The 16,324-nt window shown below is 40.5% G+C and overlaps 2 protein-coding genes across 3 annotated transcripts; one reads left to right on the top strand and one right to left on the bottom strand.

The window, feature by feature from the left end:
• Window positions 1–141: 141 nt before the first annotated feature.
• LOC128892323 (WD repeat-containing protein 46) lies at window positions 142–2,299 on the bottom strand. The gene is made up of 5 exons (XM_054152683.1): window positions 2,103–2,299; window positions 984–1,989; window positions 581–905; window positions 380–493; window positions 142–318 (listed from the first exon to the last, which is right to left on the bottom strand). The coding sequence occupies exons 1-5, from the start codon at window positions 2,113–2,115 to the stop codon at window positions 193–195; spliced, it is 1,584 nt and encodes a 527-aa protein (XP_054008658.1). The 5' UTR covers window positions 2,116–2,299; the 3' UTR covers window positions 142–192.
• Window positions 2,300–4,145: 1,846 nt separating this feature from the next.
• On the top strand, window positions 4,146–11,327 carry LOC128892316 (uncharacterized). 2 transcript variants are annotated; one of them, XM_054152661.1, is made up of 7 exons: window positions 4,146–4,501; window positions 4,589–4,722; window positions 5,917–5,962; window positions 7,101–7,331; window positions 7,410–10,179; window positions 10,270–10,501; window positions 10,579–11,327. In XM_054152661.1, exons 2-7 carry the CDS (start codon window positions 4,666–4,668, stop codon window positions 10,585–10,587), a joined length of 3,345 nt encoding a protein of 1,114 aa, XP_054008636.1. In that variant the 5' UTR covers window positions 4,146–4,501; window positions 4,589–4,665; the 3' UTR covers window positions 10,588–11,327. The 2 variants fall into 2 exon arrangements, with proteins under 2 accessions (XP_054008636.1, XP_054008635.1); XM_054152660.1 differs by having other exon boundaries at window positions 4,146–4,722.
• Window positions 11,328–16,324: the final 4,997 nt, after the last annotated feature.

A 16,324-nucleotide genomic window follows, 5' to 3' on the forward strand; every position in this document is an offset into this window, starting at 1 on the left:
AAGAGGTTATATATTTTAGATAGATATTTTCGCGGTACTAACCCAACAAAAGAATGCACTTTATATATTAGATCAAAAACATTTTATTTTTCGATATATAGTCAAATATATATAGAAAAAAAATGTATCTTAATTAAGAAAAAAATACAAAATTAAATTCCATCCGTTCTTAATATACAACACGATATTGTGTTACCTGGACGTACTTTGACTAGATTTTGATACAAATCTGTTTAATACCCCGTAATCTTTTTGCGGTACATTCTTTTTCTTCGTATCCGGTTGCACATCTGCTCCGCGTAAAATGTCAACAGTTTCCTGAAACAAATAATTTTTAGTATGCATATTTTGCGTATAACGGGAAGTAATAGATATTTACCCTTCGACTTAAGTCTTTAAGAATCTTCTTAGTTTTTATTACTTTCGCTGTTCCTCCCTTTCCTTTCGCCTTCGTTCTGCGTGGTTTAAAGTCTATATTTTTTGGTTTAAGGTACTGCAAATAGATCGCAAAAATAATACGTCAATGAATCTGATGTAATACTCGTAGAGTCAGAATAATTTAACTTTAGTTGGCACTCACTACAAGTTTTTTCTTCGCCTCTATTTTATCTTTCAAGGTAGGTACATCTACTTCTGTTATAGCACTTGGGTCTAAAGTAATTAATTCTGGTTGAATCTTATCTAGCAAAGCCTTCACTTCATGCTCACGCCTCTGGCTCTTAGTCTGGAACGGATTGCTTTCGAGCGCATCGAAGTTAGCTTCTCCGCTTCCAGGTACTAAAAGAGAGGAAACTCCTCTTGTTGTACCAATACCCAAGACATCCTCGTATGGACAAAATTGCATACTTGTTACAGTCCAATCAGCTTTATGTCGTAAATATGATTTCATTTCATCTGTGGAGGATCTGATAACAATAATTAAAAATCACCGAAATTCCTTACTTCTACTATTATGTAAATGCAAATTACTATATAATCTTTACCGATAAACCTCTACTACATTCCCCATTGCCATTGCAAGCTGACCGCATTGACTGTAAGACAAATGTTGAACAGGAGAAAGTGTCTGATAATTATGCACTGGTCCTGCTAATTGTCTGATATCCCATACCTTTACAAACCTAGCTGGACAACTAGTTGCCATATAAGTTCCATATGGATGAACCGCACAAGCAGTAATAGCTTGCGTGTGGCATAACATTTTTGCTAGTGGATCTCTGCTATTTGGAGACCACATAGAGACTACTCCTTTCGAACTACCCACGCATAGTACAGCATTACTTGGATTTTGTGTCATTACCGCTATATTTCCTACTTTAGAATTGTAAGAACATATAAATTTGCCAATAGAAGCATCAAGCCAAGACAAATAACCATCTCTTGATGCGCCGGCAAGTAAAAAATGATAAGGTAAGAACTCTAACTTATTGATTTTATTCATTTGTTTTAAACAATGAATTTCAATTCCTTGATTGTCATATATGTACACCCAATCTTTCTGGGCAACTGCAAACATTGTTTCTACGTGCAACCATGCCAAGTCGTGCACAGATTCCATTACATTTATTTCACAAGCTAATTTTTTTGTAACCCAATCAATAGCAGCTACATGGCCTTTCCTTCCACCCAGAACTAAATGCCTACCATTTCTGGTATACTTAATACAGTATGGGCCAAATTCTAAATTCAATGTAAAGTGTTTAGCTGCACTGGTTATGTCTACATTGTCTGCAATTTGTTTTTGCTTAAAACGAGTAGTTACTTCTCCTGGATCAGCTTCCAAACAACCATAATCTTCTGTCAGAAGTAATTCTGCGCGAGCAGTGTCTTGTATCGTTCTTTGTATAACCTTCTCCTTCGTCTTTAACTTCTTTTTCAGCACTTTATTTTTTATCGTTGATGTCTTTCCTTTTAAATCAATTCCTTCACCTTTGCTATGTTTCGCTAGTTTTTCTTTGCTGATAGGTGGTCGTCCACGATATTCGTCTCCTGTAAACGTTACGTATTTTAAAAAAAATATACCTTTAACACAACAAACGAAGCATAAAAATATTATATTAGGGAAGTTATGCGGATTAGTATCTATATAATTTAGAAAGTACTTCTGGGCTTCATTTTGTTCCAATAAACGTAGCTTTAATGATTAGAATATTTCTCTAGAGAAAGTAAATTATTCGATGTAGTTTTTTGGTTATACTTCAAAGGGCGCATTTGGGCGAATTTAGTGGACGGCTGAATCACTGATCACTGATCATTGGGGCATCTCTACACAACACGTTACTCACTAGAGTCACTAGGCCGTTACTTCCGACATTACCAGTGAGCGATCGTTATTTTTTCTATCGGTGACTAGAGTGTGGGTATTTAGCAAAAAAACAAATGATGCCTTTCAATTGTAATATCCTTACAAAGACGTTTTCGTACACATAACGACACAACTTGCGTTTCAATTGCCGCAATCGTCGACACCACGTTAGACATCTCCATCTTCTCAATGCGAAAGTTATTAGTCGGTTGTGTAAACATGTGTTTCCCAAAAAACAGTTAGATGAAAATTAGCTATTACTATTACTACTAACTATTAATATACTATTTAAATTACATGTATTGTAATAATGTAAATGTAAATAAAATGTAAAATATTTTATTTTTTCTTATTTACTAAAATACCTGACAGTTTTTGACACTTTCTAAATACCTAACACCTCCTAACACATCCTACAACTTTCTCACACCTCCTACCATTTTCCACAACCTCACAACTTCTTCTTTTTTTTTTTTCTTTCTTTTTACGTGGAGAAGTGCATTTACGCACACCCCATGAAAGGGGTAGTGTGGGACTCGCCCCTCAGAAGGAAGGGAATACCCACTAACTTTACTTAATACCTCCTGACACCACCTAACACCTCCTCGTGATACCAAAACGTAAAATTGTGACAAAATAAGATACATACCAGATTTTCTTTGTGCTACCATCATGTTCACCTCATACAAAAAGGTAAGTTTCAAGCCAGAAATGAAATTTGTGTCACCAGTTCGAGTATCATGATCTCCTGATACAAATAGGGTAAGTTTTGAGCGAGAATTAAAAATTGTACACCTTCTCGGGCATCATATTCTCTTGATACGAAAATGTACAAACGGGCCAGAATTTCGATACGAACCAAAGATTCCTCGTGCCACCTGTTCTCATATTATGTACTCCGGATACCAGGAGTAAAATCCAAGCCAGAATTTGATACGTACCAAAAATTCCTCGTGCCATCTCTTCGCATATCATGTGGTCCTGATACCAAAATGCAAAATCGGCCAGAATTTCAAAATGTACCGAAAACTAGCCCCTTGACTTAGACAATCTGTACTAACAGATAATGTCGGGCGGTTGCCTGCTTGTAAGCGCAAATGTGCCACCTCTTCGCACATCATGTTCTTGTGATACCAGGAGTAAAATTCGAGCCAGAATTTCGATACGTACCAAAGATTTCTCGTGCCACCTCTTCGCATATCATGATCTCCCGATACCACGTGTAAGATTAGTATCAAGAGAATATGATATGCGAAGGGGTGGCACGAGGAATGTTTGGTACGTATCAAATTCTGGCTTAAATTTTACATTTTGATATCAGGATAACGTGATATGCGAAGAGGTGGTACGAGGAATCTTTGGTACGTATCAAATTATGGCCCCATTTTTTACATTTTGGTATCAGGAGAATATAATGTGCGAAGAGGTGACACGAGGCAAGGAATTATAACAAATTGTGGTTTGAATTTTACTCCTGGTAAAATCGGACCAGAATTTGATACGTACCAATGATTCCTCGTGCTACATCTTCGTGGATCATGTTCTGCTGATACCAAAATGTAAAAAATGGGGCCATAATTTGATACGTACTAGAAGCCTTTGGCGTCCCTGACTTCGAGTTCTAGGTTCTTTCTAGTGATATTCCTAAGCGGAGTACGCCACCATCCCACTAGGGGAATTGCTAGTGACAACATACTGCGTTCCAATTGAGTCGTGCACATCGCTATTCGTTTTGCATTCGACGAGGGAAAATAGGAAGGAAATGAAAACGAATTAGAAGAAAATAAACGGAAAATAGATGGAATTAGAAGAATAAGCTAGTAAAATGAGTAACGTACGTTTATTTGCATTTCTGATAAAGTATTTAACTAGTTATGTTCATTACCACCTGCGAGTGTAAGATTAATTTGAACGGAAAGCGCGAAAACGGCATTGGATGACTGTTGTAAACGGTACCATTAAGTTCATTGGCGCTTACAAGGAAAGTTTATGAGTGCAAAAGAACGTCGATGCTACGCCACTGGACCGAAGTGCAGGGGAATGGATATTGTGCAGAATACGCTCTGAAAAGGGAGCAGGACCCGCAGTAGTGCACGCAGCAAGCAAAGATTGTCAAGATGGATGCTCGTAGCCGATGGTACGGAGTATGGATTTTGCCGCGTGATTCGTGAAATGCGAAATCGCTGTTGTTGTTCGGTGAGAGAAAAAAAGATCGTGTATCGGAAGATGTCTGTGTTCACGGTGTTCTAACGTTGTTCTGCTATGGTGTCTCTCGATACGCAGCGTTGAGTAAACCGAGTGATTTCACGTAGTGATGAGAAAAACACCCAAAACCAGTGCAGTAGCAGCGGCTTTCTACAATGGTGGATAACAATTGTATTATCGAGGGAAACGTCAAATTTCGCGACGGCAAAAAAGTGAGTACCCTAGACCGAATTTTCTGTTAATTACCGCTCAGCTTTCCTCCGTGCACGATCGTGCCGACCAATTAACTCGAATCAGATAATTGCTCGATCGTTGCTCGTCACAACAATGCCGTCCAATTTTTCTCACCAATTTATGTAACGCTTCAATTGCTTTTCGTGATTCTTGTTTGCTACTTTCGCGAATTAATCGTTCTCCGCTCGAGCACGGTACAATTTCAAAAAGAAAATTATATAATGATGCGAGGAACTTGGTTCAACGTGCACGCTTAATATGCATGAATTAGATATAGGGCACACATACACAGGCGCTTAATTGATTCGCGAGGAGATAGAAAGATTGTAATTAGACGAACATGAAATTGGTGATTAGGAGTCGCTTTGTTTACTACTCGTATATTTATACTGTCAACTTGTTATGGATAATGAAGACTATGTTTCTCAAATCCAAGCGTATACTTTGCTTGTTTAGATCAAAAGAAATACGGTATAGTGGCATTGTTTATTTAATTAATATGTTTAGACTCATAAAAGTTTATTGTTAATATTTAGAAGTGTATACTTTTTATACTTCCAACAAGACAACTAAAAGTGAACATGAATATGTTAATTATGTTTACATAGGTATTTAACTGAAATTTACAAGAAATATAAGTAAAACTTATAATAGTATTAAGAAAATGACTGGCACAAAAAATTAGTTCTCAATGTTAGTATTTGGCAATTGGTTGATGCAATGAGAATGTTTGGTTTCTCAGGCCTATTCAAATATAAAATACAATGTCCAATTTTGATTTGTCATGGGCAAGGAATGAAATTAAGGTGCCTTAATGCAATATCAATGCATGCTTCAATGATTGGGTACATTGAACGCTGAAGGAAGTATTTAATAAGAAAGAAACAAGGAAGTATAGGGTTATGAAAAGCCAGGTCATGTTCCTTTATTTACATCAGGGCTTCTAAAGAAGTCATTCAGATTGGAAAGGGTGGGAAAGTGTTTTATTTTTATTACAGAGGGGTGCAGAGAATCTGAATGGATCAAAACAAACATGTAATACACATGCATAGAGAGGTTCTACATAGGGTCTTCTATATCAATTATCATAACATACATAATACAATCATGTTCGTGTTTACCAAATGTAACATGGTGATTAAATCTGTTAAGTTTATTTATTTGCTTTACAGTGGAAATCCAGATGGTGTGTCATGAGGAAGTTGTCACCAGTTGCAGGTAAACACTTTTCATATTTTCTAGTAAATATTATACCTTTTAATTGCAAACTTTTAAACGTATTTTTATTTTTGAGTCCATCTGCACTCTGAAGAAACAGTAAACGTTTCATGATAAATAAATCAAACATAATAGACACCAGACATAGCACATGTCCCTTACAGTTCTATAGGTCTTTGTTCTTGCTATTGTTTCAAGCGGAAGTGCTGTCGTGTTATCATAACGTTTTTATATTCTGTATACATGACTCATTGTGTGCAGTATATGCATTTGAAAGTAAACTTTTCGAAGAATCTCGTTTCATTGGATGAAAAGATTGTTTGCAAAATACACTTGATATTAAAGTATCAGAACAGATACTGCAACTTTTCTTTAAAGTGTTACCAGTAATTCTATTTTTTACCACATTCCTAATCCTATCTCCTAAAAGAATTTCCTTACTTGTTATCAGCATGAAGGATCCCTCCCTATGGCCCTTCCTAGGGTGGCAGCTGGCACATCTGTTACAGATTGACTGCCTGAAGAAACAAAAAATTTCCAAGAAGAGCTTCGCTTCTGGCAATAACCATTAATACCTGACCCATGTAACTTGAGGATATTTTAGAACTTGGGGACACTCGTGTCTCATAAATTTTCTTTAGGGAGAATTAGTTAAGTGTACATAGAAGGGACTAAATGGATTTAGTTCGTTTTCTACGTTCAAATAACTGTATTAATAGCACTCGTTCGAGTATCCTTGCCACGATAAAAAGTATCTCCTTCCGTTCCTAAATCAACAATCCGTAATTTGTTTAACGGTTTCGTTTGTTTAATTTACAAATTAATAAACCCTCGATCGTGTATTATTCGCAAGAGTAATCGACACGATAATTTTCAATTTATCAGGGTGATGCATACAACATGTGTCGTTTTTTTATAACTCGAATTTTTATTCATGCAATTCATTTGTAAATTATATTTTATTAACATAAAATTGAAAAGCTGCATGGTTATGGAACACATGGAAACGACTGCTCCGATTAAACGCGTATAGCTTTATAAAAGGTACGCGTTGAGCGATAATTGAGAACAACAATACCTCGTATGCATCAGTTCGATACTTACGCTAAACGATACTTACGTACCCGTTTAATTCCAGATTGTCTCCATTTGCAACTTTACGGAGATAGCAAGGATCGATACAAGCAAGGCCAAACGAAAGCTTCGTTAAGCTTGCAACACTTCCTCGGCGTGGAGAGCGGTTTCACTCTCGACAAGGAGTCCAACACGATTGCTATAATATGCCAGGACGTGACCGTCGTCCTGGCCTTCGACACTAGAGAACGGTTGATCCAATGGCAAGTGAAGATATCGAACAATCTAGGCGAAGGTACGTCCTTTCTATAAAAACAGAAATTAATTAAAAGTAGGGAAAAGAACAATCCTTGATTTAACATTGATTTCACAGACCAACAGTTCCTGATACTGATTTCCACGGTGCCGTCGAAAGCGAAGCTCACGAATGGCCCCGCGCATCTGCACATTCAGGATCGTCGTTTCTGCATCACCGTCGGCATACCACCAAGACTGGTGGGCATCTGGGAGATCGCGCATCTTCGACGCTATGGGGTAGTAGAGGGTAGATTCTGCTTCGAAGGTGGATCGGGATGCGGCCGAGGGGAAGGTCTTCACGTCCTGATCACGGATCAGGGAGAGGATATCGTAAAGATGCTGCAACTAGCGGCGGAAGGGAAGTTGACGAAAAAGCGGCCGATCAGCAGGGAGCAAATGGCTCAAGACAGTCCCCGCCGTCAATTCTCTCGATCCGAAACTAGGGCCAGCGACTTCTTCCCCTCGACTGTGTACTCGTCAACGTATGAGGATCAGTGCGACAGCTGCAAAAACGAGAGTTCACCCTACTGGTCGTCCGCCGAGAGCAGGCAGCAAACCGAGCTCGACAGGGATTACAGCAGCAGAGACACCATCTCTGTCTCGGAGCTGCCCGACCAGCCAGGTGATTGGCGCAGCTGTTCCCTGACCCGTCAAGGCACGACTGCGTTGGAACGTTGCGCTAGCTGTATCAGCAAACTCGGCACCGTGTCGAAATCCTCGACTCTAGCCACGACGACTGGCGTCAGCAGCATAAGCAGTCCCGCCGGCACCATGAACAATCTCGTCGGCCACTTGCAGCCACGCACGTTGGATCGGTTATCATTGTCCTCGTACAGTAGTAGCAGCCACGATAGCGATTACTCCAGTTCCCAGCCACAGGTAGAGTGTCACTGTTCCCAGATGAAGAGCTCGCAGCCGCAGCAGACGGCCGTTCAGCGCTCGTCGCCGAGTCCCGGCGCACTGCCACCGAGACCTCCAAAACCGTCCCAAAACACTGCCACGAAAAAGGTAAAAAAGCCACCCATGCCATTGCCAAACGAACAAATCTGTGTGCACTCGCGTAAGCAGCAACTTGTCGCGCGCAACGCGTCCGCGTCCGCGTCCGCGGTCACCGTTGCCGCTGGACCGTACGAGAATTACGACGTTCCCAAGACGATCTTGGGTCATCACATGCTGTTGGAGCAGGCTCCCCAACCGGATCAGTATTACGATACGCCAAGGAAAATCAAAGAATGCCTCGCACTGCCAAAATCTTATCCCAACTACGACACACCGCAGACGCCACAGGCTGTGGTTCTGCAGCAATGCGGTTGCCCGGCCAAGCTCGCCATTCAGTCGCCCCGCTCTTCGGGGTGTCCTTGTCAGAACATGATGAGCTGGGCCGGTTTCGTGTTGCCATACTGCAGACGGGGAGCAGGGATAGAGCCGACCGGAGTAGCCGTTCATCCAGTGAAACTCTCTGGCGAAGGAAAGATGCCGGTGGTGAACGCCAGTGGGGAAATTGCCATTTACGCAACGGCGAAAAGGGTGAAGAAGACTGAGACCGTCGAAGAGAAGGCTATCGACGATTGCGATTGCCTCCAGGAGAACAGATCCAACAATTACGAGAACGTCGAGCCGGTTATCGATACGCAACCAGAGTCCAAGCAAGCGAACTACGCGAACATCGACTTCACAGAGTCTCTGGAGCACTACGAGAACAGTAAAGACCTTCTGGCAAAGAGCGGAATATCCCAGGAGGAGATCGAGAAGTTCGCCGATCAGATTAAAGAGGAGGTGTCTGAAGCAATAACCGAAGATTCGTCAAAGATATGCCAAAAGTGCGGCCACCTGAAGGATAGAGAGAACGATTACTTGGTGATGGATCCTGAGAAGCAAACGCCAAAGAAACCATTCCCTGGTTACCTACCGATGCAACCGGCTCACAATGCCTGCTCGAGGGAGGTCCTGTCGAGGATCTGCAGCGGCATAAAAAGCTCGAGCAATCCCGCGTTGTCGGGATCAGCGTCAACCGATAGCGGGAAGAAACGATCCGACTCCGAGTTTCGTGTTCCTGGCTCGGCGATGTTGTCTAGCCCGTACCTCAGACGTCGTTACTTTGACGGAAACGGCACGGAGTCTAACGGGAACATCAGTTTACTGTTGAGAAAACGATCATACTCCGCGGAGTCTGCTCATTATCTGGACGACGAGAACCACACGTTCCCGTCGACCCTCACTATTCACAAGTGCTCGAGCGAAGCTGACAAGGCTTCTCTGGTCACGGGAGACACGCACGCCTCGTGCGTTACTTCTGAAACGAAGAACGGCCAAGAGAACGTGCAGCTGTCGCTAGCCTCGCCTCAGCCGTCGTTCATCAAGATCCGACGTTCTTCTTCCGTGCCGTCGAAGACAGGTCACAACAGAGACTCTTCGAGCAGCAACGACTCTGGCGTCTCCACCGGGTCCCTCAGTCACAGAACCGCCGAGTTCGTCGAGTTCGAGCTGTCCATAACGCCGTCGACCTCGACGAGAAAGCAGAACGTGTTATCCGTTTATCGGAAGAGTCCACCACCCACGTGTTACCATAGCAGCTTACCAAGGAAATCAAAATCCAGCGATCCGCTCCGAGAGTTGTCCTTTCAGTTTCAAAAGATCAAAATACCTACCAAGTCCTCGTCGGCGGAGGCTGACATACCCACGTGTTTGCCAAAAGGAGCGAAGGGTTTCAACAGTCCTGGGGAAGTGTCTAGCGCCCCTTACATCGACTCGCGGAGCACCAGCAGCGGTACATCCGACATGTCCGACTACATCGAGACGTTGTCGTTGTCGTCTCACTCATCGTCCGATACGCCAGACAGTCTGAGGTAAAATATTTCACATCATTAATAACATTGCTCGATATTGTTTAAATAGATTGTCGCTTGGGACACTTAACTTTGAATCTTGTTCACCAGACTGGGTGGCAGAGCAGTGGCAACGACGCTTCGTCCACGTAGCGGAAAGGAATATTACAAGATCGACCGAAGTATTCTCGTCGAGCAAGGAAGAACGTTAACGACGCCATCCGCTAATTACGCGAACATCACCCCGGTGCTCGAGAAAAGCGAGTCCCCTTCGCCTGGATACATGAGTAGCTCACCCTTCGAACAACCGCAACCTACGCGCGAACACTTTTTGTTTCCTGATGTGAGTAACACGGTCGACAGAATTACAGCGGGATGCGTGCTATTCTATGCTCATGTTCCTTGTTTCGTTTGTAACAGGAGGCTTGAACGCGGCAGCAATGTTTGGGAAAAGAGCGGAAAACTTCAAGTTCCTAGGAATTCCAAACAAAATCGGTAAGAGTATTCGTGGTAGAAAATATAATTATATCGGGGCGTTATGACCGTTTACACTATACGCGGGTATCTAGCAGTTACCCAAACGTAGTTTTCAATGCAGGCGAGTGCGCGCGAAGCGTGCGCACGTTGATATCATTCCGTCAGACTGAGGTAAGGGAAAAACAAAACACCTTCAAAGGTCCAAGGTTCAGGAACCAGTGTAAAAGAGCTAATTTAGAACAGTCGTCTTTCTAATTTCTTCGCGTCTGTCGCGACGAAGTCTTCTTACACGTACGTGTCCGCACAATCAAAAGAACCTTTACAATAAGATGTTTTTTCGAGACGTATCTAGGTTCTAGCGTATAGTCGAAATGAAGTCAATAATTGAACACTTCTAACAACGACTCAAACAATTTCTAAAATATGCTCAATAAGAAACTCTAATAGTTTGTATAGTAAGAATCCTGCCCTAGGATTAAAAAGAAAAACAAAACAAACAAAGAAGTGTGTGCATCGTATACTTTATATGAGTATATCATTTTTTGAATATTTTTTATTTTATATGAGTATACTTCTATATAGGGTTTGTACAGCGGGTTAAACGGAGAATGCAATTAACGGCTCTGTGTTTATACCAATTAACACAACATCATCTATTTGCATTCTAATATACAACCAAATATATATATATATATATATATATAAAAAAAAGACAAGAAAGAAAGGGAAAAAAAGAAGAGAAAAATTAAACGATGGAAGAAAAGAAAATGCAATGAAAGTAGTCAGTTGCAGAGCATTCACAGGGTTATCAAACTTAATAGTTATTTTCTAAAGGCTAAGATATAACGTAATATAGCCGTCAATGGTCTTCTTTTTAACGAGATTTATATGGTGGATAATATTGTAGAGTCTCTGGGCAATCAAAGATGGCACTATGTATAGATTATAAACAAAATGTCTTTAAATAAGTCCTAAGGATACGGGAATGGTGTAAAGTTCGAGTTATTTTTATTGAATTTTTATGATCGAAGGTCCCACGCGTAGACCTTCGACGGGACGGGTGTTTAATAGTACGTTCCATGTCTCGTATTGTGCTTCAATTTCGATGATTTCCTATTAGATTTACATAGATCACGCAACGAATTAGTTATTAAACCGCGATTGCAATATGATTTCTACTTTTTCCGTATATCGTATAGAGATTGTACTTAAAAGATATTTTTTATTCGTACTTAAGGTATTATCTATATCGTTTCGTGCGCGAAGAACGTATATGTTTATGGAATTCTTTACCAAACAAACAAACAAACAAACGAAAAATAATATTTATTTTTACTTCGACGGTACAGGATGGATCTTTTTGATAATAAACTATTTATAACGTAGGCGATTAAGAAACGAACGACTCAGTAGTTCTATCGATCGATCGGATCTAGTTAGGCCTGTTTTATGTCTGCACAGCTTCAGACTTTCTTTCAGATATATATTATATTATATTATATATATACCGATAAGAACTGCGCGCGCTAGCTGCAAACTGCCGCGAATTTTCTCTGTGAATATTTATTTCTCTTCTGCCTGCTCGCGTCCATCGTGATCACAATATAATCGAACAGTATAATATCCGCGAGTATATCTTGTATCGGGGATGATCCGAGTTCTGCAGACGCTCGTCGATTGCACATCGACGTTGCACCCGCAGTGATACTGAACGCAATAAATAGCAATGCTAGGAATTATATGCTGATATTAAAAGAGAAAAAAAAAATCGATATCGAATGTTTTCGCATTTGAGATATATTAAACAAAAAAAAAAAAAAAGCAGAGCATTATTCTGTTTTCATGTGTATTAAATGCTCCACGGAGCGGGGATAATCAAATCAGTATTCAGAATCAAAAAAGATCAAACGGTAACGAGACGGTTTTTTGCTGTTGTGTGTACAGGAGCTCGTTAAGTAACTGTCAAGTTAACCGGGAATCATTTATCATACGACAATACAGGCTGCGTAGTTTCCCTGACTGCAAAGGAATTGTTTTCGTCGTGCCGCAACGGAACAGAATAATCGTTATTATACAGAGCGATACGCGACTGCCTAAAGTATCTCTGCTGTTCTCTACGGTGCAAGAATATCCTTTGGTAGAGAGGGTTTATTCTAACAATTATACTCAGCTTCTGAAATGTAAAAAGAAAGTTAGCGCGTTTCAATTCAGTTCGTAGATTCACAGTTTTGGGAATATATTAAAAATATCGAAAGATACAACTTCGACTCTAGTCCTTTCTACCAATGGATACTCTATCACCATCGCCACGGAGATATAATTTGTGAGAACGTCACCAGCCTCTTTAATACTGAGACTATCAAGTGAGTACTTCAATTTTTATTTACAGCAATTTTTGGAGACAAGTATTGTAACAGAAAATGTAACTTATTTCCAAATTAGTTTGCTCCATCCTCTAACTACAAAAATAAATATGACTGGGTAGTTTAGTGTTAAAATACGACGCACTATCGTTGCACTCTATAATAAGTATAACACTGCCAATCCAAGTTCCAAGGGTTCAGGAAAAATCTGTTATCCGTGCCAATTTTGGAGACGCAGTCGCCTAATATTAATGCAAATGTAACTCGACTGATTTAAACGTGTTGGCAAGTGTTTTGTCGTCAGACCTTTGGTCTGCACTGTGTATGTACGATCTTGCTTTTGACTGAAACGATTCGCAATTTGTATGTTAGACAGTTACTCTACGAAAAGAAACAATGTCGAAGCAACGGATACTTTAGGCAGTCGACCTAGATGAAACTATCTAAGGGTTTCGTTCGACGATTTGTATCCCGACGTTCCCGTCTGAATGATTGAGTTGCTGTAGCAATGGCCACGCTTATCCTTTTCCACCGCGTTGCTCGTTTTGTATTCAACCCGATCGAGTTCGGATGCTCTTTCGTGGCTAGAGTATAGAGACGTACGACACGGTTAACTCAGTGCGAATTGTAAAAGTATTAAAGTAGTATTATCACAAGACTGAACAAGAAAATAAATAGTTGCTGTGTGATTAAGTCGTAGAGGATATCTAAAGAGCTAGATTCTATCATTTTCTTCGTGCGCAGCCTCCTCTTGGGAGGAGGACGTTCGTTTCGATCACTCACTCTTCAACGGGCGAGAGAGAATCATCTCCCATTTTATTTTCTATTCTGCATTCCGTGCGTCGAACGTGCTCTCCGTGTCTTCTGTAATGTCTAGTAGCTATGGCGAGATAGAGAGAGAAAGAAAAAAAAAACAAGAAATGAAATCTTATCTTTGCGCTTGGTAGTTAACATGTATCATGTACCAAGCCACTGTCCAAGCACTCCGAATTTCGTGTAGAGAATCGTATTCCCTGTACGAACGATTTACAGAGGATTCAGGTATCGAAGAGGCGACGACAACGTGAAGCGATCGACCTTATAGGTTTCACGTTGCACTAGAGTCCCGAGAGAGTTGTTAGATTGTACTTATCTCGAAGGACGGATATACTATTTAACTTAAAGCCGACATTGTACCCCATACTTTCTCAAGTAAATATTGTATACTTTAAGGAAAGGTAGAGCCGCGTGGCTCGTACAGATTCGCGTTACTCGAAACGCCAATCGCGATTCCCAATCGAGAGAATCTATCTAAAATTAAACGCTCCTCTTGGGTGCGATTCGGAGGAGGTTCTATCATATTGATAAGAGTAGACGCGTCGTGTGGCTGCGCAGGATTGGGAATCGGTTCTATAAACACATGCTAGTCAAAGTTAAGTACTATCTGTAGCGATAATATATTTTTACTGTAAAGGGGACTACCGCGTGCGGATTGGGAGCCGAGCACACGATGCCTCCGTCTCTCATCCTTTCGGACCTGGGCTTCTTGGACGAATTTTTGATGAGTTCGAATGTTTGAAATCACTGTTTCATAAGAAGAGATGCATAAAAGGAATACCAAGTTGGCGTGGTAAAATATTCAACTTGAATGGGAGTCATTTAGTGCCATGAATTTTTATACATTATTCTCTCTGTTGCAAATGATAAATTTAGAGTCGTGTCGCTATGTATTGTACATTACAAAGAATTATTGCCAGGTCGGAAAGGGTAAAAATCATTTTTTAAGGCGAATTTTCGCTCCAAGGCTCAGTTTTGGTCAACGTCGAGCGTACTGTATGTCTAAATTAATCCATTTTTATGTAATTATCGTACGCGAAGATCTCCATCAAGACATTATACACGTTTCGGAGATGGACAAAATTCATATCCGAACGACTTTATATCTAAATAAAAATTAAAACTTGATTACAAAATCCAATAGAAATTACTACGTAAAGCAACTACGTTGCTTTCATAAGGACTGTTTAAATCAAATTTTGTCCATCTCGCAGTCCTTCCAATTTTGAAGATCGGAGAGGCGTGCGTCGGCTGTCGAGCCGCGAACAACCATATCTAAGAATTTACTAAACGGTATATTGATTACGAATAGCGAGTAACGTTGCGCGGGGGTATTATATACATGCCCCCGGTTATCATTTTTGTAAATAATTGGTGTGGCATTAAGGTATCCGTCTTTATTTAACGATGCAAAGGAATCGCCGGTAGACGAGGACGACTGTTTTACTTGTACATATGAAGAGATAATCGAACGAGGGGATGCAGGGAATGAGGGAAGGGGTGGGGGCGTTTATCCCGTCGATGAAATGCGCTCAAATAACGTTGTTCGAGGCCATTATCGCGTTCGCCATTGATTTCAGTCGCGTCGCAATTGCACGCTCGATGGCGGTATAATAGATTCGCGGGAGGTTTAATGGCGCGGTGGAGATCCGTATCGTGTCGTCGTCATCAGGGATAATTCGCGCGACACGAGCAATCTTGAAACGCTTTAACGGCGCACGCAAACATAGAGACACCTCTGTAATGTACAAATGTCACCGATATATCAAGATAGCCTAACCCGTAATGTCCCCCACTGCTTGAACTTAAACGCCGTTCTATTACGTGTACGCTTTCCATTCGATTCGTAAGGTTGACGCTTTCATGGATCGCATTTCCCGTGGGGATTATTCGAATACATTAAGCACATTAACCAACGGGTTGATTAGATAATGTTTGCAACTTGAACGAGGAATAATCTGGTTTCATAGCGGTGTAAATTCATTTTTCTAAATATTACAGGATTCGTGTTAATTGACTCAAAAATATTACCAATCACTGGCAGACTCACTTTATGCTTTTTGTGGCGATGGATATTTAACACTAAAACTTTCAAGGCAGTCGATTTGAATCGCGTACTTCAAACTTATTCTGAAAATCGTCCAATTATTGACAATGTTTTAGTAAAACTTGTAGAAACTATCGTAATAGAGAATTAATTTGATCGATGAATCAGTTTGCTCCCCATCTCTTTAATTACAAAGATAGTTAATAGTTATAAGTATTTTTAGGTACACCTAGCGTAATAGAGAATTAATTTTATTTACAAATTAGTTTGCCCCCTATTCTTCTAATTACAAAGATATAGTTATTTATACAATAGACTCGCGAAGACATCGGTTGTTTTAGTGTTAAACTTTTGAGGTATATCGAAATCATGGGGATAAAAATCAGTAAACATAGTATTTCTTTAATTAAATAAGTTCACACAGTGATTTCGCTGTTGTTTGCATAAATTCGATGATTGCTAG

This window comes from Hylaeus anthracinus, unplaced genomic scaffold, assembly GCF_026225885.1.
Source record: "Hylaeus anthracinus isolate JK02 unplaced genomic scaffold, UHH_iyHylAnth1.0_haploid 12002, whole genome shotgun sequence".
Classification (NCBI taxonomy): domain Eukaryota; kingdom Metazoa; phylum Arthropoda; class Insecta; order Hymenoptera; family Colletidae; genus Hylaeus; species Hylaeus anthracinus.